Source organism: Cololabis saira, chromosome 16 (genome assembly GCF_033807715.1).
Source record: "Cololabis saira isolate AMF1-May2022 chromosome 16, fColSai1.1, whole genome shotgun sequence".
NCBI classification, from domain to species: domain Eukaryota; kingdom Metazoa; phylum Chordata; class Actinopteri; order Beloniformes; family Belonidae; genus Cololabis; species Cololabis saira.
In genome coordinates this window covers 8,501,277-8,525,628 of record NC_084602.1, presented here as the reverse complement: position 1 = coordinate 8,525,628, position 24,352 = coordinate 8,501,277, and the positions used below count along the sequence as shown (strand labels likewise).

Sequence of the window (24,352 nt, the reverse complement as noted above, 5' to 3'; positions counted from 1 at the left end):
TTTAGTGTTCGTCAATTTGTCCTCAGAGAAACATGAACAAAGGAAAAAATATGACTATAAATAAGAGTATAAATAAGGTTAACATTTTTTTTTAATAGCAACTGTCTGCAAATACCAATTTGTTTTAATGTTCTGTGAAGTGCAGTTAACTGAGAAAATCTGGTTCACATCTGGAGTGTAAGAGTTTGAGAGATCTATCCAACGAGGCTTCATGGTAATATGTCGAAATCAAATGTATCCTGTCACAACACAATGGAAGCATTGTTTTTTTTAATTATTATTTATTTATGTTTGCAGATAAGAGTGGAGAATGCGACGTCTCCTCTGCTACACATTCAGGAAATGCACTTTCTTTGTATGAGTCACATTTTTTTCCGAGAAGCAGCAGTGCATCTGACCTGTACTTTGGAGCCACATGTCTTGAGTCATTCGTGGTAAAAACTTCGGAATTTATTTTACTTGCTCGGGGAGTTTATTTTAATTTCTTAAATGTATTTATTTGTGAAAAAGCAGGAAAATGTTGTGTTAATGAAAGTCTGACTTGAGACATTTGGTGCTATTTGAAAGAAATCAGATAAATCACAGAGGTTCACCTAACACGTTTCTAATAAAATAGTAATTCTGTAAAATGAGAGTAGTTGCAGGAATATCGTTTTTTTGTACCTAGTACATGATGTCGTTCAAGTGTGTCTCCCATCCTTTTCAGTATTTTGCAGGAACTAACTGTAATCCTGCATTCCTCACCACGGTATTAGATCCTTGTTTTAAATGTATCGTGCAAGGGACTTTTTAAAACTAGTGCATACTTGACAAGCCTATGAATATGGCCTTGTTGTTTATATAACTTTTGAGCAGAAATGGGTAGTAACGAGTTACATTTACTTGAGTAAGTTTTGGGACATTTTGTACTTTTAGGAGTAGTTTTGAATCACTATACTTTTTACTTTTACTTGAGTAGATTTGTGAAGAAGAAACTGTTCCTCTTACTCCGCTACATTAGGTTACGTTGAGCTGTTACTTTTCTTTTATCCCTTTTATCCACGTACGCGTCAATCTCATGACATCACTGAGTGATTCTTTGGGAAAAATGTTTGTTTTTGCATGTTTTGTCACATTTACACAGACTCAAACACACACACAGAGTTTCTATGAGTTCATGGGCTTGTTCTAGTTCTGCCTGGTTAAAAAAGAAAAGTACAAAGGCTTGAAATTTTGTGCTACTTGTGCTTAATTTATTTTTTTATTCTGTTATTTTATTTATTTTATTATTTATTAAAGTACTTGAATTTACTTTAAGCTTATTTTAATTTAAGCTATTTTTATTTTTTTATTAATTGTAATTTATTTTATTATTTTATTGATTTAATTTGCCTGAAGATGATTATTTTGTACTTTTGTCTGTTTGAATGGTTGTGTTAAAAACATAAATCAGACATTACTCAACAGTTACTCAGTACTTGAGTAGTTTTTTCACCAAGTACTTTTTTACTCTTACTCAAGTCTTACTCAATTTGGATGACTGCTTTTTACTTCTACTTGAGTCATATTATTCCGAAGTAACAGTACTTTTACTTGATACAATTTTTGGCTACTCTACCCACCTCTGCTTTTGAGAACTTTTTTCTTTTCCTCTCCACATATGGTCCCCCCTGCAGAATTTATAGAGACCTCAAGCTTAATGGTACTTTCAACAAAAGCGCAAAAAACTAATTTAAACGATACAGAATGACATGCAGAGGTCGAGGAAGCTGTAGTGTAGTGTAGTATCAACAGTTCAGTAGGTCAGTGCTTTTATTTTGAAATCTAAAATACTCGGACCTGATTGGTCCGTTTCGACATGACGTGTTCACCGGAAAAGCCACGCAAGCCCGTGGTATCACAACATTGCGCTGGAAGTCCCTGTAATCATCCTCATGTCGCTTAAATTGAGGCAATTACTTTCGTTTCTTTAATGAGAGCTATACTTAAATTATCTGAGAGGCGTAGAAGCTGACATTAAGCTCCGGGAGCGTTGAAAATATGCGTGTAGTGGCTGTGAAAGCTGAGCAGCAACAACTAGCGCTGGTTGGCAAATGGCTGCTCGGTGTGTCTGCTGCTGCTCCAAGTAAGAAACCTCTCACTTTAACATCTTTACCCATCTCACAGACGCTGCTGAATGTGGTCAACTTTACCCACTGTTACATGCATTTAAAATGAGAAAGCTAGAGCTTATTTTCGCTGGTAAGACGTGACCCTTGCTGCTCTTCATCACCTGGAGTCAGGACTCGAGTTGTAGAAGAAAATCAGGGGGGATGGTGGATTTTATCATATGGGGACAGATAGTTTGTGCTGATTATAAATAATATAATATATTACAAATAATAGCACTGACCAAAACAGCTGCAGAAATACTGCAGGAATGACATAGCAGCAGTTAAATGCAGCCTTCTGTAAGCTTTAAATATCCACTGGGCTTACATCAAATACATCAAAACACAACAATAAAAAACTGTTTTCTGAACTTGAATATGACTCCGTCCTTCACAGGATAAGTAAAATGGATCACTGCAAAAACTCAAAATCTTAACAAGTCTTATTTCTAGTTAAAATTTCTCATTTTAGTAAAAAAAATCTCATTACACTTAAAACAAGACTCATCACTGGAAAAAATAAAAATGTTCACCTGTTTCAAGTAGATTTTCACTTAAAATAAAGTAGAAAAATCTGCCAGTGGAACAAGATTTTTTTGCTTGTAATGAGAAGATAAATCTTGTCCCAATGGCAGATTTTCCTACTTATTTCAAGTGAAAATTTACTTGAAACAGGTGAAAATTGTCAAATAAGATATTTTTCTGGTGTTATTTTTCTGGTGATGAGTCTAAATGTTGAAATAGCAGTAAAACCACATTCATTGATGAAATGACATAAGGGATGGAAAGGGGGGATGGCAGTTTTACAGGGGGGATGATTTTGACCGTTTTTATTTCAGGGGTGGATGCCATCCCCCCTTATCCCCCCTCAACTCGAGTCCAGCCTGAAGTTGTGTTTTTGTGTTTCAGATGACAACACGACGAGATCATTGTAGCGAAGCCTGAGACCTGCATCATGAAACGGCCAACAAACAACATGTGACACAAACACGAGCTCTGTGCTGACGGGACCCGTGCTTGTGGCGATGCCTCGCCTGGAGGAGGTGGCCAACGTGGCCCTCAGGGTGCCCAGCATCCTGGTGCTGGACCTGCTGTACAGGTGCGACATCGAGGCTCTGACCGAGCACCTCCGGGCCAAGAGCCAGGACATGCTCTTCAAATACAAGTATGTCATCTGGAACATGTACTACCTTGGTAAGTCTGGACAGTGGGAGCAAAATGAGATGTAGAGCATTAAATGAGCCATGATTTCAGTGGGAAGATGTCCAGGTTTTGGCTTTCTCTTGCTGATCCTGGACTTTATTTAAATGCAGTACTAATCAAAAATCCTGGGCATCCCCAGTCTTGATGTTTTATCAAAGTTTGATGACATCCATGCTTTTTTCTAGTTGTTTTAAGATACAGAGAATACAGGAGCCCAACTCTCTAGACGCTACATGAATAAAATTGAAAATTGAAATTAAACCTAGAGAGAATATCCCCCTAAATAAATGTTCTGCTTGTTCTGAACATTGTGTGGTCCTTTTTTAAATTGTGTGTGCATACCATCTGGGTCAACCAATGTGTGTACAAAGTGTTGAAACATCAATAATTGCAACAAAATGTTATCACTCTGTCTTCTGAAGAGACTGAAAAATCAATATGGTAATTTGAACTTTGATAAAACAACCAAAACAAGTATTGTTTATTTAATTTATAAATCAAACTACTGCTTAAAAAAAAAATAAAATAATGATAGGCTGCAGGGGGATTTTAATGACCGTCAACTTTTTTTATTCATTTGGTGAAAACTGATTCTTATTAGATTTCTGCATAGTAGTACAAATGAGATGAATTTTAGAAATAAATGAGCAAAAGGCACCAAACCAGAAATGCCTGCTGCATGTAAAAAGATAAAAGAGCAGTAGCCTGCCCAGTAAAGTCAGGGTTACCATGGCACCAGGCTTCAGTCTGCTAATGCTTCCTCATTTATCAACATCGACGAACTGCCAAACTAAAACAAGTCTGGTTTTACTTCCTGTAGCATCCTGTCTCTGCTTTTCTTTTTTCTTTGGGCTGCAACTATCTTCATTACAGAATCTTTAAGATTTTTCTGTGGCTTTTATTAGAAAGTGGGTAGAGAGACTCACAGTAAAGAGCTGCAGGCTGGGATTGGAACCTGTGCTGCCTGTACGAGGGCGATCGCCACCAGGTAGTTCCTCCTGGTCGATCTGAGTAGCTCTCCTCCTACAGGAATGTTCCTGAAGGACTTTCACAGAGCTGGTAATGGAGACACGCGTCAATGATCTGGCCCTAGAAAACTACCCAGAACCCCCCACTAATGGAAACACCCTTATGTCGATGCAGCTTCCACTCACAATTGAACTGAGCTGGGTAGAGGAGCCAAAAATTGTACTCAAGTAAAAGTACTGTTACTTCAGAATAATATGGCTCAAGTAGAAGTAAAAAGTAGTCATCCAAATAATTACTTGAGTAAAAGTAAAAAAGTACTTGGTGAAAAAACTGCTCAACTACTAAGTAACTGTTGAGTAACGTCTGATTTATTTTTTTAACACAACCATTCAAACAGACAAAAGTTCAAAATAATCATCTTCAGGCAAATTAAATCAATAAAATAAATTAAAATTAATAAAAAATAGCTTAAATTAAAACAATCTTAAAGTAAATTCAAGTACTTTAATAAATAATAAAATTAATAAATTAATAACAGAATAAAAAAATTAATTAAGCTCAAGTGGCAGAAAATTTCAAGCCTTTGTACTTTTGTTTTTTAACCAGCAGAACTAGAACAAGCCCATGAACTCATAGAAACTCTGTGTGTGTTTGAGTCTGTGTAAATGTGACAAAACATGCAAAAACATTTTTCCCAAAGAATCACTCAGTGATGTCATGAGATTGACGCGTACGTGGATAAAAGGGATAAAAGAAAAGTAACAGCTCAATGTAGCCTAATGTAGCGGAGTAAGAGGAACAGTTTCTTCTTCACAAATCTACTCAAGTAAAAGTACAAAGTATAGTGATTCAAAACTACTCCTAAAAGTACAACATTTCCCAAAACTTACTCAAGTAAATGTAACAGCGTAAATGTAACTCGTTACTACCCACATCTGGAATTGAAAGCAGCTCTGCCGCTACCTACCTGCCTGTGCTCTGAGCATGCATGAGATGAATACATGTCAACAACCATGTAAACAAGTGAAAGTTGATTGGCAGAAAGGAAGCAAATAATTTCCCTCATGTAAAGTAAGTTAACCAGGTGTGTGTCGGCTGGGACACTAAAAACACACCTGTAAAAATACAAATATAAGCCAGAGATGACAGACAGTTACTACTTTCCTCTTAATGTGTCATGCTCTTTTGAGAAGCCGCTCCCTCCAAAGGAAAGACGTTGATGTATTTTTCACTGATGGTTTTTTGAGAGATACGAGTCCAACTTAGGCCATTAGTCAAAGTTATTTTTTAAACAGTGTTTGGAAACTAAATTACTCGTAGCACTGCCAGTTTTTCAGTCGGGAGAGCTTAGTTTAACAGAAGAAATAACATTTCCAGCATGAAAATGGGAAAAGGGCAGTATGTTATTTTATGTGTTTTCTCTACAGTACCTGGTCACCTGTCGTAGCTGATAGTTGTTAAATTATTGCAGATCATTTATGGATTTTTTTTCTGCTTCAGGTGTTTTATTCTGTGAGGATTTGCTGCTTTTCTCTGGTTTTGTGTTTCAGTGAACCTAATTGTTTCACATTTTTGGCCTTTATATTTGAAATACAAGATATTTTGAGGATGTCCTTCTTATCTGTCTTCTTAGATGTTTATCAAACCCCAGAGAAATGACCTCCACCTTCCTGTTTGTCCTTCAGGTCATTTGATAAATGTGGTGGTGTTAGTTCTGCCATTGAGACACATAGTGACCCTCTACCTCCATATCCTCGTTGCCCTCCTGCTGTACATGGGGCATCAGATTTCTAGGTGAGTTTCTGTACTTCCACCCAAACTGTGACCACCAAGGTTATTTATACAAGACAGAAAACCCCCTGCTACTAACAAATCTGATCCAGTTTAAATATTTTTTTCTCTCTGAAATATTCCAGGGATTATGTTCGTGATGAGCTGCAGTACGGATATGAAGGTGCCGTGTACCTCGATTCGTTGGCCTTCAACAGATTTGTCTCTGCGATGACTAGTGAGTGAAACAACCCAACTTAAGTTTATGTTTTAAGCTTTCTTTTAAAACCAAAAACAGAAAGGGCATCTGCGTTCTGTATCCAAAGAAATATGAGCCTGAAAAGTAAAACTCTGATTTCCTTTGTGGTCTTGAAAAGTCTTGGAACCACAAATAAACTTGTATACTGAGACCGCCATTTCACCGGTACTCAATTTACCGAACCTCTTACAGCGGGGTGGGGGTGGGCTTTATGCAATTACTCATGCAGGAGGGTCCAAGAGCCACTTTTCTTTACTTATAACATCCTGGATCAACACGTTTTTACTGAAAAGCATTAACTCTGGAAGTCTTCTGTTTATACTAGTCTGTTTTTCACTCTGATTACCGGTACGTCACGTTTCTTTCCTCTGATTGGTCAGATCCAGATGCTTCTTTTCTGTGTCCGCTGGTACTGCCACATGGAAGTCAAAGATAAATCCAGAGAAACCGGGCTGATTTGTTGTCTGGAAGGTGAAAAGAATCAGGATGGCTGGTGTGCAACTGTAACCTCAATATCTGCGTCGTATCCTCAGGCTACACATACAAGTGGAGCTGGCTGTTATCCGTACACTGCAAAAACTCAATCTTACCAGGAATATTTGTCTAATTTCTAGTTAAAATGTCTCATTTTTAGTCAAAAAATCTCATTACACTTAAAACAAGAGTCATTACCAGAAAAATAACTTATTTGACAATTTTCACCTGTTTCAAGTACATTTTCACTTGAAATAAGTAGAAAAATCTGCCAGTGGGACAAGATTTATCTTCTTATTACAAGCAAAATATCTAGTTCCACTGACAGATTTTTCTACTACTATTTAAGTGAAAATCTACAGTACTTGAAACAGGTGAAAATAGTTGTTTTTTCCAGTGATGAGTCTTGTTTTTAAGTGTAATGAGATTTTTTTGGACTAAAAATGAAACATTTTAACTAGAAATAAGACAAATATTCTTGTTAAGATTTTGAGTTTTTGCAGTGTACTACTGATCCATGATAGTTCTGCATCTGTATGTCTCTGTGTAGGAGCACCAGAACCGTGGTAGCTGAGGCTTTTCTACAGCACATACATGCACAGAAAAGTGACCCGACTATGATGATGAAGGATGAAATGTGATCCTGTTTACACATTTGCACAAAATCGTTCCTTGCAGCACCTTCCTATCGAGTTGTGCAAAGGTTTAGCCCAGGGGTCCAACCCTGGTCCTCTATAGCTACGTGTTTTAGATGTGTCCCAATCAATCCATAACTTTATTTATCCCCAATGGGGCAATTAGTTTTGCAGCAATATATACACATAGTAAAAAGTTTAAATCTAAAAATCCAAGCACCACAACAGCTACCTTTTCCTCATGGAATTGAGAAGGGAGATGGCAGAAGGTACAAAATAATGTTTGAAGTCTGAGTAATGTACCTGATGGGAGAAACTGAAACTGTAGAGGAGGGAACAGTAGGATAGTTTTTCTTTCCTATACAGCTGATTGTTATACAGGTCCAGCGTTCTTTCAGCGCTCTTTTCTTCGTGTATGTGTGATTTGTTTTGTTTTTTTGCACAATAGTTGTCCTTATCTTTTTGATTCACTGTGACCGGAAAAAGTCGGATAAACCATTCAGGAAAAGATCGCGAATAAGCGGGGGGTACTGCACCGCGGAGAAATGGAGTGACGGAGAAGTCCGAAAGGTTCACGACGGAGTCACGACGGCGTCACGGCGACGGCGTAGGCTCTGCGTTGGGTTGACGCAGAACCATAATTCAGGCTTTACTCGCAAATGTCCCTGCTTCAACACACCCCTGATAGACATGGCTGTGTCATCAACAGAGCTGTCCAGACCTTGATGACAAGCTGGTGATGACCATTAACGGGAATCAGGTGTGTTGAAGCAGGGAAACATCTAAAACCTGCAGGACAGAAGATCTGCAGGACCAGGGTTGGAGACCTCTGGTCAACATAGTTTTTGGTTAAAGATGTGACCTGGATTTATCTGAATGAGCGCTTTGGCGTTAGTCATTACAGTCGCCGTACCTCTGTTCATTGATCACGCTGCCTCACCTGCGCACCACTGGACTGTCACTCTTTTTAACTGAGCAGGAACATTGAAATGTTCTGTTAATAACCACTTCCTTGTGTTCTGAGACAGCAATATTGGGAGATCTTTCTCCTGAGCAGCAGTGATGTGCAGGTCTGATATCTCTATGATCTCACCCAACACTTCTGATGTAGCTCAGCCACATCCTGAACCTCACATCTTAAAAGGAAACATTGTGCCCGACCTGACTTTTTCTCAACAGAGTGCTTTGTACACTTTGCAAAAACTGAGAAACAGGGTCGAGTAAACGAGAACACAATGTGCGCCTCTATCACTGGATAGCTTTGCCGAACAAAAGCATTCTCATCCTTTGCTCAAACAAACTCAGCGTTGGGCACAGCAGTGAAGAGGGTGACAAAGGGCTATTGTGAACATGTTTGAGATGATGCAAAGTAGGGCAGCATGGCGGTCAGACGGTTCTCCCGGTCCTTGAGTGGGTTTTCTCCAGGTACTCCGCCTCCCTCCCACAGACAAAAAAGGAATCAGCGATTTATTGTGGTTTGTCTGTTCGGCTCTTCAACGTACTGGCGACCTGTGTGCTGGAGATGGGATAGGCTCCAGCTCATCCTCATGACGGGGGACAGGGATGGATACGGATGTGGATTTTTAGATTCTATTTTCGATTCTGCTTAACGATTCGGTTGTTTCTCGATTCTCCTTTGGAAAAAAGGACAACAGTGAGGCAAATGGTGCTAATATGATAGGGAGTGTTCGTTAGTTAATTAGTCTCCTGCAGTGGGGGGTGGTAGTCTAGTGCAGGGGTCGGCAACCCAAAATGTTGAAAGAGCCATAATGGACCAAAAACACAAAAAACAAATATGTCTGGAGCCGCAAAAAATGAAAAGTCTTGCATAAGCCTTAATGAAGGCAACACATGCTGCATGTATCTATATTAGTTATAACTGGGTACTTGGCTGCAAATGTAGCTGCTAATGTCCTTCCACGTTACTCTTTTTGTTATTGGACAACGTCTCGCTACAGAGCAAACATTCAGGCAATGAATGCAAATGATTCGCTCCAAGAAACATTGAATCCTCAACGGAAGAGTATCAGGGCCATGCAAGAGAAAAAATACTTGAGAGGGGAAGATTTTTATTTTATTTTGCTTTTCGAGAAAAGAGTCGAAATGTCGAGAAAAAAGTCGAAATGTCGAGATTAATGTTGAAATACAATTTCAAGAATAAGGTCGAAATTTCACCTTTTTTGTCAACATTTCAACTTTATTCTCGACATTTCGACTTGTTTCTCGAAATTGTATTTCAACATTAATCTCGAAATTTCAACTTTTTTCTCGACATTTCGGCTTTTTTCTCGAAGTGCACAATAAAAAAAAAATCTTCCCCTCAAGTATCTTCGTTAACAGAGATGTTGAAATGTAATATTTATTCTACACATTTTTACAGCATTGGAAAACGATCAGAATGTTTGTGTCGTTTTTATCCTACAGAAACCATATCAAAACCAAAAAATATATTTCCCTCCCCCATCGATTTCCATTTTCAAACATTTTTGAAAAAGCTCCATGGAACTACTAAGGTGGCTCTAGAGCCGCGGGTTATCAACCCCCGGTCTAGTGGCTTTGGATAAAAGCGTCTGCTAAATGACAGTAGTAATATTATTAGCCGAGGGCATGCTAACGTTGCTACTGCTGCTGGGTTGAAAGTTACTGACGTGGGCGGATCAGAAACGCGAAATTCATTGATTGTTATTACTGCTGTGTGCCCAGATGTTTCTGCATGTTGGTAGTATTTCCTCCTTTTGACTAAATATCCTCTTGGCAAGTTGTCGTTGTCTGTTGTCGTCTTTTTTACTGAAATGTACCCAGACTTTCGAGCGTTTGTATCCCCCGGGCAGCATGTTTACTATTGACTGCTGGCTCATGCACGGAATTGAAAAAGGAATCGTTTGCAATCAAAGGAATTGAAACACTGGGAACATTCATTCAATATCAGAACCAGCTGTTCTCCTCAGAGAAAAACCTTTTGAAATAGTTCCTATGTTTTCTTTTACTGCTTTCTCACTGGGATGCACTTTAATCTTATATTTGCCACGTTTATCTGTACTCTTAACTCCCAGCTACTAGATAAAACTTTTACAATCCTCCTCTGTTTCCATTTCAGAGGACTTCCTGGTTTCTCATGCCTGGTTTACACTGCATGGTTTTGGGCTGTCAAAGAGGAAAAATGAATCGTGACAAAAATGTTTAATTGTGCCTTATAACGGCTGTACTTGATGACGGGTTTCTTAAAGGTTCTTCAGTCAAACACTGCCTGCAGCGGTTTTTTCTGACAGTCTGGGTTTCTACAACTTTTTTTTAGTGGCTAGCCAATTAAAAGAAGATGAAATATATGTATGAATTGATGCAGTTTGCCTTTTTCTACTTAACCATGACCACAACTACACTCTCCTTCTTTGCTTCTCCTTTTCTTTTCTTTTTTAGTATTCTTAGAATTCTCATAAAAGTTTCATTCCTTGTTTTGCGTACTGTTTATCATCACTGCAAGCTGATGACACTATTCAACATCCTATCATCCAGGAGGTCTCGTAATTGTACAGTTTGCGTATACCGGTTTTGATGTCCTTAGATTTAGCAGATGCGAGTCGTGCGATGGGATGTATAGGACTGTAACTTATATGACTTTAGAAATGTTGCAGTGTAAGAGCCCAAATACCTGATATGGATTAATGAGTGTCTGTCTGTGTGGTGTGTATTTACATACCTATATGCAGTACTCGAGTTGTAAAAATAAATCAGGGGGGATGGTGGATTTTATCATATGGGGACAGATAATTTGTGCTGATTACAAATAATATAATATATTACAAATAATAGCACTGACCAAAACACCTGCAGAAATACTGCAGGAATGACATAGCAGCAGTTAAATGCAGCCTTCTGTAAGCTTTAAATATCCACTGGGCTTACATCAAATACATCAAAACACAACAATAAAAAACACTTTTCTGAACTTATCAATATGACTCTGTCCTTCACAGGATAAGTAACATGGATCACTGCAAAAACTCAAAATCTTAACAAGAATATTTGTCTTATTTCTAGTTAAAATGTCTCATTTTAGTAAAAGAATCTCATTACACTTAAAACAAGACTCATCACTGGAAAAAACAACAATTTTCACCTGTTTCAAGTAGATTTTCACTTGAAATAAGTAGAAAAATCTGCCAGTGGAACCAGATTTTTTTGCTTGTAATGAGAGGATAAATCTTGTCCCACTGGCAGATTTTTTCAACTTATTTCAAGTGAAAATTTACTTGAAACAGGTGAAAATGGTCAAATAAGTTATTTTTCTGGTGTTATTTTTCTGGTGATGACTCTAAATGTTGAAATAGCAGTAAAACCACATTCATTGATGAAATGACATAAGGGATGGAAAGGGGGGATGGCAGTTTTACAGGGGGGATGATTTGGACCGTTTTTATTGCAGGGGGGGATGCCATCCGCCCTCATCCCCTCAACTCCAGTACTGCCTATATGTGTATAAATGTACTTTTATATGTATAAATCTGCTCGTATATATTAGCGTTCTGGTAAACGCGCATGGCTGCTGCAACCAGCTTCTTGAAGTTTGCAATCCACAACATTTGGTGGGCTGTACAAACCCAATGGAACTGATAGTGAAGTGTAGTTCTCCATCAGCCTCTTTATTATCCCCGAGGATATTCCAGTTGTGAAGTCGTAGTTGTGTCTTTTGTGGTGTCCAGGCCAGATCATTCTCAGCACGCTGTGTGCCTTCCTGATGAAGACCAGAAAGGTGTGGCTGTTCTCTGCTCACCTGCTCCCCCTGCTGGTTCGCCTGGGCGCCGTTTCCTATTCCACGCTGCTGACGGTCAACACGTTCTCCATGGGCCTGACGGGAGCCGGGATGGTGGCGTTCCTCTTCACCAATATCTTTGTGCCATATCGTCTTGCAAGGGCTGCGTATTCAGAGCTGCTTCACCTCGAGGTACTTTTTCTTTTGACTTTTAAATTATATTTTGCTAAACTATTGTTGGCTCTTTTTTTAGACTCCTCATCACATCAGGTTTGTTGTGCCGTAGCCAGAGGTGGGTAGAGTAGCCAAAAATTGTACTCAAGTAAAAGTACTGTTACTTCAGAATAATATGACTCAAGTAGAAGTAAAAAGTAGTCATCCAAATAATTACTTGAGTAAAAGTAAAAAAGTACTTGTTGAAAAAACTACTCAAGTACTGAGTAACTGTTGAGTAACGTTTGATTTATTTTTTTAACACAACCATTCAAACAGACAAAAAAACAAAATAATCATCTTCAGGTGAATTAAATCAATAAAATAAATTAAAATTAATAAAAAATAAAAATATCTTAAATTAAAATAATCTTAAAGTGAATTCAAGTACTTTAATACATAATAAAATAAATAAAATAACAGAATAAAAAAATAAATTAAGCACAAGTAGCACAAAATTTCAAGCCTTTGTACTTTTCTTTTTTAACCAGGCAGAACTAGAAGAAACCCATGAACTCATAGAAACTCTGTGTGTGTTTGAGTCTGTGTAAATGTGACAAAACATGCAAAAACAAACATTTTTCCCAAAGAATCACCCAATGATGTCATGAGATTGACACGTACGTGGATAAAAGGGATAAAAGAAAAGTAACAGCTCAACGTAGCCTAATGTAGCGGAGTAAGAGGAACAGTTTCTTCTTCACAAATCTACTCAAGTAAAAGTAAAAAGTACAGTGTTTAAAAACTAATCCTAAAAGTACAAAATTTCCCCAAATTTACTCAAGTAAATGTAACGGAGTAAATGTAACTCGTTACTACCCACATCTGGCCGTAGGTGATGGAGCTGTACAGACTTCTGGCTGTGGGAATATCTCTGTGGGGCCAGTTTGCCGTTCCCGTGCTCTTCAGCGTCTTCTGGTTTGTTCTGTTCATCGTGCAACTGTGCTCGGACGCCATGGCCCCCGGTGCTTTGTCAACCCATCAGGGAATCATGTTCGTTCTGCTTACAAGGTGGGTTGCGACTATGAATTGTTTTTTTGTACTCCTCCTTTGGATATTAATTTCCTTTCTAATTTAGTGTTTTCTTTGCTGTATTTGCTTAATCCTGCAGTGTGTCTGAATGCTGTGCCACGCCGTACTCTCTGCTCGGCCTGACCTTTGTGGTGTCCTATCTGGCTCTCGGGCTTCTCAACCTATGCAAGTTCTACCTGGGAGGTTATGCAGGCGTGCAGAATGAGAATGTCATGCACAGGTGAGACGGATGTCACCAGTCCACTCCCTTTGGTCCACTTTCTGTATCCGAATCTGCAACAACCAATTCCTGCAGCACTTTTAAGCTTGCACGTTAAAAGGGCATCACCCCTTTTCAATCAGCGTTTACAGATATTTAGGAATGATGATTTACATAAAATTGAAGTGAAGTGTACAGTGAATATAAAATGTTGACACACCCTTATGAAACTACAAGTTTTTAAAATATAAAGACAGAAGTAGCAACAACATCGCCGTCAGACTTGTTGCTTCGTTAATTCAATATTACAACAAACAGAAATCCATATACAAAAGAAATATTTGTGAATTGGGAATATTTTAGATAAAAAAAATCCTACCCCAGGTTGATAAAGCAGAACACCGCTCCCAGCGGGTACTTTGTGGAAACATATTTTGCTTTAATTTCAGTATAAGATCTTTCTATCAACATCATACATCTAAACTTTGGGTTTTATCCCGCTCTTCTTTGTGTAAAACATTCAGATTGCGGCTCTGTTTAAGTCTTTCCAGGTGTCTTGGATGGAACAGAGTTCTGGGCTCTGACCGGGTTTTTCCAGGATTTGTTTTCCTCTTGGCTGATTTTCATGTGTGCTTTGGTTCTCTGTCATGTAGGAATGTGAAATTCTTCTTCATTTGCAGATTTCTTTTTACAAAGGACAGAATATTTTGGGGCCAAAATATCTTCACAAATGCCTCTGGCTCTAAAGAGAGGGAGCCCCAAAGCATAATGCTACCTCCACCATGCCTCACTGTTGGTGCAGCGTTCCTTGAACAATGCCTTGTATTGACTTTACACCAAACATACCTTTTTAGAATTAAGCCAACAGAGTTCAGCCTTTATCTCGTCAGACCATAACGTAAGGTTTGTGGTGACTGAATTAATTTTTGGGCATAATTCAGACGCTCATGCATGTTGTTTTTTTGTAAGAAGCAGCTTCAGAGCTCACACTTACCTCCAGGTAACCTCCCTGATAAGTGTTTTTGCTCATCCTCTCATCAACTTTGGAGGGTTGTCCTGATCTTTGCTCTGTCTCTGAGGTGCCACATTTTCTCCACTTATTGATCGAGGGTTGTGGCAGCGATCTACGGTGCATCAGTGACTTCCCCCTCCGGACTGATACCTTTTCAAAAACAACCAGGTCTCACAGTTTCTTTGGCAACCCTTTGTAGCCCATGGCTTTCAACCCCAAGAATTCAAGCAAATAGAGCAACACTTTTATGTGGTTATCACCTAAAATGATTCAATAAATGGGAGATGTATGTAATTTATCTACTGGTGTTTTAAATGTGAATGGTTAACTCTGACGACAGCTGGAGCTCCTGCTAGAAAAGGTTGTGCAGTTCAGTCTAAAAACCTTCAAAGTCATGAGGTTGTGTATACGTTTACATCCACTGTATGTTTACTGTCTGTGCAGAGATCTAGCTGCCCCTGACTTGTTCTGCTGGGTGTCTGCTTGATGCTCGGCCGGAGCAGGATGACCAAACGTTTAACTCTCACTGTTCAGACTCATGAACGGTGTGAAAACATCCAGACCATTTTTCTCTGTCGTCAGACAGGTTTCAGAGTTATCAATGATCAGCTCTGTGTTGGTCCTGGAATGTGAGTCCTTGCACTCAGGGTGACGTCGCAGAACCAGCAGAGCCAGATTTACCTATTTTAAGGCATCTTTGCTCTGTGTCATACTGACAGAAGTTGACTGGCATAGTGAGGTTAAATGATGGCTGCCAGTGATTTTCTGTGCAGTTTGAGTTTACAGGACTGTCCCAGAAAATTAGAATATTGTGATAAAGTTCTTTATTTTCTGTAATTCTGTAAGTCATACATTCTGGATTCATTACAAATCAATTGAAATATTGCAAGCCTTTTATTATTTTAATATTGCTGATTATGGCTTACAGTTTAAGATTAAGATTCCCAGAATATTCCAATTTTTTGAGATAGGATATTTGAGTTTTCTTAAGCTGTAAGCCATGATCAGCAATATTAAAATAATAAAAGGCTTGCAATATTTCAGTTGATTTGTAATGAATCCAGAATGGATGATATTTTTGTTTTTGTAATTGCATTACAGAAAATCACAATATTCAAATTTTCTGAGACAGTCCTGTAAATGAGAAACTAACAGTGGTTATGTGACCTCCGGTGACCTCCGGTGTTCCCCACAAAGTAGCCAACTCCACAGTTTGTGACATGGACTTTTATGTCCTTGTAATTATTGTTTTTAATTCTTTTTCAATATACTTTAATATGCGAGCACTCTGAGCTTGTGCAATTATTTTTATAGTACTGATTTTCTCACTTGTAAATAGTGTTGTACTTGAAATGTTTCTAGATAATATTAACTTCATAGGGCATCTGCAGTCTTGAACTTGTTATCAAACTATTTATTTTTCTCCAATAATAGTAAAGTTAAAATCAGCAGGTCAGACTCTTTTAAGCGAAAGAAAAAGGAAATATCCAGATTCTTTGTTCTAAGTAAAACTTTAAATATTTATTTTAATTTTTATTTATTTTTTATTTTAATTAACCTTTATTTCACCAGGAAACAAAAACTCATTGAGATTAAAAATCTTTTTTACAAGAGGGTCCTGGCCAAGACAGGCAGCAACACAGTAACATGATTCCGACATATGACACGACACATAACAAAACAAAACACTGTTGAGATTACTCATAGCATTTGCAGGCAGAATTGGACATCTCAAGATCTGTCAGGAGCGATTTAAATCGATTTAATATCATTTAAAGGGGACATGTTAGAAAAAAAAAACACTTTGTCTCCGCTTGAGGATGTTTATTTATTTTTAAATCATGAAAAAGTCACAATCAACATGGTTGTAAATGGAGCTGTAGTTGACATTTTGCATTTCTGAATTGTATAATCCTTTGAAAAAAGGCCATAATATGTCTACTTTGATACAACAAACAGATCCTGGAGGAGTGAGTAGCTGTAGATCTGGATTCTGCGTCAACATGGCTCAAACTACTGTAGTGAACATTCAGCAGAGGTTTAATGATGACGCCTACAGCTTTATTCACATGAGGAGCCTGGATGAAATGTTTTTGAACTGGAAACGGTATTAAAGAGTGTTTCAGTATTTCAGATGTTTCATGTATGAACCTAGAAACTACAGGTCTGTCTCAGAGAATTAGAATATTGTGATAAAGTCTTTTATTTTATGTAATGCAAAAATGTCATACATTCTGGATTCATTACAAATCAACTTAAATATTGCAAGACTTTTATTATTTTAATATTGCTGATCATAGTTTACAGCTTAAGAAAACTCAAATATCCTATATCAAAAAATTAGAATATTCTGGGAATCTTAATCTTAAACTGTAAGCCATAATCAGCAATATTAAAATAATAAAAGGCTTGCAACATTTCAGTTGATTTGTAATGAATCCAGAATGTATGACATTTTTGCTTTTTTAATTGCATTACAGAAAATAAAGAACTTCATCATAATATTCTAATTTTCTGAGACAGTCCTGCAGTTGTGTTTGATTGCATTTCAGCTTGCTTGTTAATGGTTTTGATCATGTATTTGTGCTGCCAGGGGTGTGACGGAGGGCATCACTCTGCTGCTGCTCGCCCTGCAGACGGGGCTGCTGGACATGCAGGCGCTGCAGCGCACCTTCCTCCTCAGCATCATCCTCTTCATCGTGGTGACTTCCACCTTGCAGTCGATGACTGAAATAACGGACCCGGTTATTCTGGCCTTGGGTGCTTCACGTAACAGGTAACAGCAGCCGCAGTGACTCTTCCTGTCTTTAGTCAAGGCAAAAGCGAGGAAGCGTTGGAGTTGGAAAGTTGTGTATGTGTTGAAAAGCTTTGGCCCCTGACTCAGTTTCTCAGACTGCATTATTTGTCGTTTGCTTTCAGGTGTCTGTGGAAACACTTCCGTGGCCTCAGCATGTGTCTGTTTCTACTGGTTTTCCCCGTGTTTATGGCGTATAAAATCTCCCAGTTCTTCCACATGGACTTCTGGCTTCTTATCTTAGTGTCTAGCTGCATGCTCACCTCCCTTCAGGTAAGGAGAGTGCATGTGTCTGTTTTTTAAAACATGACAGTAGTGGAGCTGGATTGGTTTTGGTAGAACATGTTTTCCTTTAATTAGCGTGTTCCCTCGTAAAGAGAAGCCACTTTGAGTTTAGGATCGAATCTGATGCACAATTTTTTGTTTAGTGGCCTCTTCATGTAACTTCAAGTGTTGAGGCAGAGATCGTAAACGGTGTGTTATTTACACATTTTGTACACAGACGAAGCTGAAATGACCTCTGTTCGTCTGCAGGGACCCTATCCATGCTAGAGCTGAAGTTAAATGATAGTTTTGAGTATTTTGAGTCAGGCTTAAAATGAAATAAATGATCTGCTTCGTAACTTAATTTGATTCCTGTATAATTTTCCCCTATTAGAAAGAAATTAACAATTGGATGTTCTTTCATTCTGCAAAGTAGTTATAATAACTTTGACACTGATTTAACCCTTGTACTGTCTTTGGATCAAAATGACCTCATTCTCCTGTTCCTTCTTTCCTTCTGCTCTCTCCTTCCTTCTTCCTTCCTCTTTTCTCCCTTCCTTTCCTTCTTTTCTCCCTTCCTTCCTTCCTTCCTTCCTTCCTTCCTTCCTTCCTTCCTTCTTTCCTCCCTTCCTTCCTTCCTTCCTTCCTTCCTTCCTTCCTTCCTTCCTTCCTTCCTTCCTTCCTCCCTTCCTTCCTTCCTTCCTTCCTTCCTTCCTTCCTTCCTTCCTTCCTTCCTTCCTTCCTTCTTCTCTCCCTTCCTTCCTTCCTTCCTTCCTTCCTTCTTTTCTCCCTTCCTTCCTTCCTTCTTTTCTCCCTTCCTTCCTTCTTTCTTTTCTCCCTTCCTTCCTTCCTTCTTCTCTTCCTTCCTTCCTTCCTTCCTTCCTTCCTTCCTTCCTTCCTTCCTTCTTTTCTCCCTTCCTTCCTTCCTTCTTTTCTCCCTTCCTTCCTTCCCTTTTCTCTCCCTTCCTTCCTTCCTTCCTTCCTTCCTTCCTTCCTTCCTTCCTTCTTTTCTCCCTTCCTTCCTTCCTTCCTTCCTTCCTTCTTTTCTCCCTTCCTTCCTTCCTTCTTCTCTTCCTTCCTTCCTTCCTTCCTTCCTTCCTTCCTTCCTTCCTTCCTTCCTTCCTTCCTTCCTTCCTTCCTTCCTTCCTTCTTTTCTCCCTTCCTTCCTTCCTTCCTTCTTTTCTCTCTTCCTTCCTTCCTTCCTTCCTTCCTTCCTTCCTTCCTTCCTTCCTTCCTTCTTCTCTCCCTTCCTTCCTTCCTTCCTTCTTTTCTTCCTTCCTTCCTTCTTTTCTCCCTTCCTTCCTTCTTTCTTTTCTCCCTTCCTTCCTTCCTTCTTCTCTTCCTTCCTTCCTTCCTTCCTTCCTTCCTTCCTTCCTTCCTTCCTTCCTTCCTTCCTTCCTTCCTTCCTTCCTTCTTTCCTTCCTTCTTTTCTCCCTTCCTTCCTTCCTTCCTTCCCTCTTTTCTCCCTTCCTTCCTTCCTTCCTTCCTTCCTTCCTTCCTTCCTTCCTTCCTTCCTTCCTTCTTTCCTTCCTTCCTTCCTTCCTTCCTTCCTTCCTTCCTTCCTTCTTTTCTCCCTTCCTTCCTTCCTTCCTTCCCTCTTTTCTCCCTTCCTTCCTTCCTTCCTTCCTTCCTTCCTTCCTTCCTTCCTTCCTTCCTTCCTTCCTTCCTTCCTTCCTTCCTTCCTTCCTTCCTTCCTTCCTTCTTTCCTCACCTCTTCCCTTCCTCCTTCCTTGATCCGAAGACAGCACAAGGGTTAATTTTAACTTTGAGTGTGAACTTGCTGCATGCATCTTCCTGAGCACCTGTGGTCCTGGAGGAGTTTAGTTCTGGAAAACTCCAGGATCATTTCCAAGCAACAAGATGACAGCTATTTTATTTGATTGCAGATAAATGTATTCTTACCTACAAGGAAGCACAGCTTTAATGACCTGCCCTTGTGCATGATTCACACCAGTGTCACAGTTGCCTCGTGTACAAGTGCGTCATTGTCTGATACGTCTGCCACCCATTCAAAGGTTACAAAAGCTTCTTTACAGGTTTTAAACGTACCCAGGAACAATTCTCATATGTTAATCACATATGTCACATATGTTAATATTTATTGCGAAAGCGTTACTGGGTAAACTACGTCTGTACATATCCATTTTATTAAAATATTACTCTAGTAACTATAACACTAGATCATCAGAGAAATTCTCCTCTCCTCCCAAGCACTCGAACAGAGTTGGGTTAATCGGCCTTTTCCTTTTATGCACCGCAAGCTTGGAATGAGCTACAACACATACTCAACTTGAAATATTTACCTTCTCTTAACATGTTCAAACACATGTTAAATCAGTTTTCACAGAACAATGTCATTGTTTTTAATCAAGTGTCATTCTTTGTCATGAATTATTTTTAGCTTTCTGATCCTTGTATGTTTTATGTTTGTTTGTTTCGATATGTTTTTATTTTTTCTTGATCTTGACCAGGACTCCCTGGCAGAAGAGATATTGTATCTCAATGGGACTTTCCTGGATAAATAAAGGATAAATAAAATTGTGATTGTTTTTTTGCAGGTCACCGGCACTATGCTGATATACCTCCTGTTCATGGTGGAGCTGTTCCGCAGCGACCCCATCGAGAGCCTGGACGAGGTGATCTACTGGGTGCACGCCGTCAGCAGGGTGCTGGAGTTCCTGGTGGCGCTCTGCGTGGTGGCGTACGGCACCTGGGAGTCTCTGTTCGGGGAGTGGAGCTGGATGGGCGCCTCCGTCATCATCATCCACTCGTACTTCAACGTGTGGCTCAGAGCTCAGTCCGGCTGGAGGAGCTTCCTGCTCAGACAGGAAGCAGCTAAGAAGATCAACTCCCTTCCCGTGGCCACAGCCGAGCAGCTGCAGCAGCACAATGACGTCTGCTCCATCTGCTTCCAGGTCAGTCGCTCGGCTCAGAGCACAAAACCGCAGCGCTGATGTGACGATGAAAGATGCAGCTGCACGGTGCACCTCAGCTGCCCCCAACGCCATTTTATAGGCTCTGCAGCTTCTGCAGACGTCTGCAACAAAGGCCTGCGAGAGATCTGGGTTGTGTGTCACTCCTAAAGAGTGCGAGACCCAAAGAATGTGGTGCTACACCCAAGAGTGTAGTGGACACGCCTGTGAGCGAGGGAGCAGGAGACTTGAATGAATGTGTGAGTCCGCAACAGAGCTGGGCGAGATGGAAAGCGGCTCGTCTGCCAGCAAGAACCAGGAATGAATATGATGGGGAAGGGGTTTATCTGCCAACTTTAAAATGTTCCACCCAGCTCAGGTCTCTGGCACGCCGTGATCCCTTTAACAGCTAAAAGGAGCTGAAGCATGACTGCAGGTGACGTCAGCGAGACAGACCGCTGCGTTCTGCAGCTGGGTGTTTGTAAAAGCCAAACACAAGAGATGTCGACCTAAAAAAACGAATATCTAGATGTTTGAGTATTCGGGTCCAGCCCTCCAGCGGCCACGGCGACTGGTTTCAAGATCACGTGCAGGATCTGGGGTTCATGATTCTGCCTTTTGCTCTTTCGTTGGCTCTGGCGTTATAGTCAGCCATGTTTAACTTTTTAACTCTCTTATACTGTTGGACCCAGGGACAAACTTTGATGTGAATCCCCAAATATTTAAAAAGACTAATCACTGAGTGCAGAAATATTTTAAAAAAGTGATGTAGAAGTGTGTTCTCACTTTAAGTTGGAGGGATTAGCGGATGCTGCCACTGAAAAGATCCAAACCTTTACTGGGATGAGAATATTCAGTTTAAGGATCAAGATCCACATGAAGACTCACAAATCCCCTCCCCAGGAGAGAGATCCCATTAGAGTAGACCACATCACTGCTGTCTCATAAATATGATCATGCTTTTATTTGCTAATATTTTCAACTGCTTGATAAAGTTTGGATCGTATGAAATTAATTCAAACAAAAATAGTTTACGAACAAAAAAGAAAGTCCAGAGTGCTCAGAAGGTTCATCTAAGTCCTGTGACGAAGGTGCTCTTTGGTGGGAAAAAGGATATCAAAAAAGAAGAAAAATCCAAGGCATTCTTCTGCAAATATAAAAAGCCTTTATTTAAATTGGCTATTTCATGTAGAAAAGATTTTAAAAATGGGTTACAGCCCACGCGTTTCGGCCACAGCCTTCCTCAGGGTTCAAAAATAGTTTACCTTGAATTGGTCCCAGCGTTAAACCGAATGAAAACGAGGCTGAGGGTGGAAGTGGTCACAAGAGAAAATTGTTTATAATAACTGAAGTGCACAAATATTTGTTCGTTGCTAGCGTCTGGCGGTCAAGATGTTTAAACTGAATTTACGTGTATAGTAAACATTCAGGCACATTTATGAGTTGCAGGTATATTGTGTTTATAGTAAAGTAAGAAAATCTACGATGTACATGTCATAATAATACTGGGAGTAATAGTAGTAATGTGGAATGTAATGACACGTAAAAGAAAATGACAATAGATTTGATCTCCTTTAACAAAGTTGCTCCACAAAAATGTAAATAAAACACTTGCTAATATGATTCTCTTTCTGACACTTACTGGTTCACAGATTCTCAATCCAGATGTTTGTGTCTTCACAGGAAATGAGCGCTGCTGTCATTACATATTGTGGACATTTCTTCCACGGCAACTGTCTCCGAAAGTGGCTGTATGTGCAGGAAACGTGCCCCATGTGTCACCAGAAGGTCCGGCAGATGCAGAGCCAGGGTTCGGGTGTCGGTCCGGCAGCTCCACCTCAGAGGAACGTGGGTCCAGATCTAGCCGGACCAGAAGACGAGCGGTGCCCGGACAACGGCCCAGCTAAGGAGATGCAGAGCGGCGATGCGTTGCCGGTTCCCTCCGAGCAGCAGGAGGGGGGGGGAAGCTCTGAGGATGGAGAAAATAAAGACCAGCTGTCTGACGCTCACAGTGAACATCTTTGTTTCAGCTCCAGTGGAGACTGTGCCGCATCTATAAGCCCAGTGTCTTCGGAGCTCCTCTCTAGTTCCTCTGTGCTGTCAGTTAAAACATCTAACATTCAAGGTGAGGTGAATGGCACTCACTCAGCTCCATCCACTCCTACAGCTGTGAAGGAGAACACGGAGGAGAACCGGCCCGACTCCCAGTTTCCACGACTTGAAAACATTTCTAGCTTCCATTCGGGCGATGAAGGGACTGAATCTGAATCAGGGTACAGCTTTGAGTCACCAGATGCGGACGATACCGACACAAATCAAGAGGCTGTCTCGTGTGGGGAACACCTTAGTGATCACCAATCATCTGAAAAATCATATCATCAGAAATCAGAACTGGAAGACTTGGAAGACTGTCCTGCAACTGCAAGTTGTCGTGGTAACTGCACACATTCTCTCGGCGAGGCCGGACCTGTCCCGCAGATCCAGCTGTCCTCAGATGCCACTTGTCCTCGTAAAAGCACAGGCGGCAGCGATTGACTGCCCCGCATCAGTGCCTTGAAGGATATAAAAGGGTGATTCTCCGTAAAGGGGACCGAAACACATTTGCCTTCTTAATGGGACCCATTGTGACGGGAAAGAAAATTATCATTCAGCAGACATTTTAATGAATGTGCTTTGCTTAAGCAAAAAGATATGAGTTTATCTAAATATACGACTGAATCATGTAGACTTACTATGGAGGATTTTTTGTGCCAAAATTAAATAAATAAATACATCATTAATTAATTAAAATGGGAATGAAATATATCATTAATTAATTAAATGTGTCATTAATTAATTACAATTAGTAATAAATATGTAATTAATTAATTATAATACAATTCATTTTAAGTAAAAAAATATATTTATTATTTCAGCATTTAATTAATTAATTACACATTTAATTAATGATTTCGTGATTGATTAATGATTCACACGCAACACAAAATCATGAATTAAATGTGTCATTAATTAATTAAATGCTGAAATAATAAATATATTTTTTTACTTAAAATGAATTGTATTTTAATTAATTAATGACACATTTAATTAATTAATAATATATTTAATTCCCATTTTAATTAATTAATGATGTATTTATTTATTTAATTTTGGCACAAAAAATCCTCCATAACTTACTGCGTAACTGTAAAGGAAAAATAAAAAATGTTAATTAAAATTTGTGAACCACGAAAATAAATTTTGTTGCATCAATATTTACTTGTTTCAATTGAAGATGTTTACTAAGGGGCAAAGACTACGTAGCATGTTTGTAAAGTGTCAAAAGTAAAGGCTTCAGTAGTATCTTTCATACTCAAGAATCCCCTTTGTTGTTGTGTGTCCACCATTTCCTAATGCCTGCTATCAGTTCACTGCATTTGAATAAAAAGTAGAACTTTTAAGACAGAAACTTCAGATTTAGTCTAAAGAGTTACTTCTGTGGCCTTAAGCTAAGACAATCCATGTGAATTTTTTTTTCAAATTAGGTGACTTTTTGTTTGTTGCAATTGTCGTGGTTATTCTTGAAGATTTTTGTTTTTTCATGTACCTGCTCTTGTGAATTGTGATGGTATATCCAAAATTCAATTCAGTCCTTTATTGTCAATGTCATCATAACATAGTGATAAATAACACTGAGATATTGTTTGGACATCGTAAAACTGATGTAGCAAAATAAAAGTACAATATTCACGTCCCAT

At 39.3% G+C, this 24,352-nt stretch overlaps 1 protein-coding gene across 1 annotated transcript; it reads left to right on the top strand.

Annotated features, from left to right (window-relative positions):
* The first annotated feature begins 1,862 nt into the window (after positions 1–1,862).
* zmp:0000000662 (RING finger protein 145) lies at positions 1,863–23,150 on the top strand. Its single transcript, XM_061744295.1, has 11 exons — positions 1,863–2,104; positions 3,039–3,323; positions 5,987–6,095; positions 6,218–6,309; positions 12,140–12,381; positions 13,238–13,413; positions 13,514–13,654; positions 17,239–17,421; positions 17,565–17,712; positions 20,262–20,618; positions 22,299–23,150. Exons 2-11 carry the CDS (start codon positions 3,155–3,157, stop codon positions 23,148–23,150), a joined length of 2,469 nt encoding a protein of 822 aa, XP_061600279.1. The 5' UTR covers positions 1,863–2,104; positions 3,039–3,154.
* Positions 23,151–24,352: the final 1,202 nt, after the last annotated feature.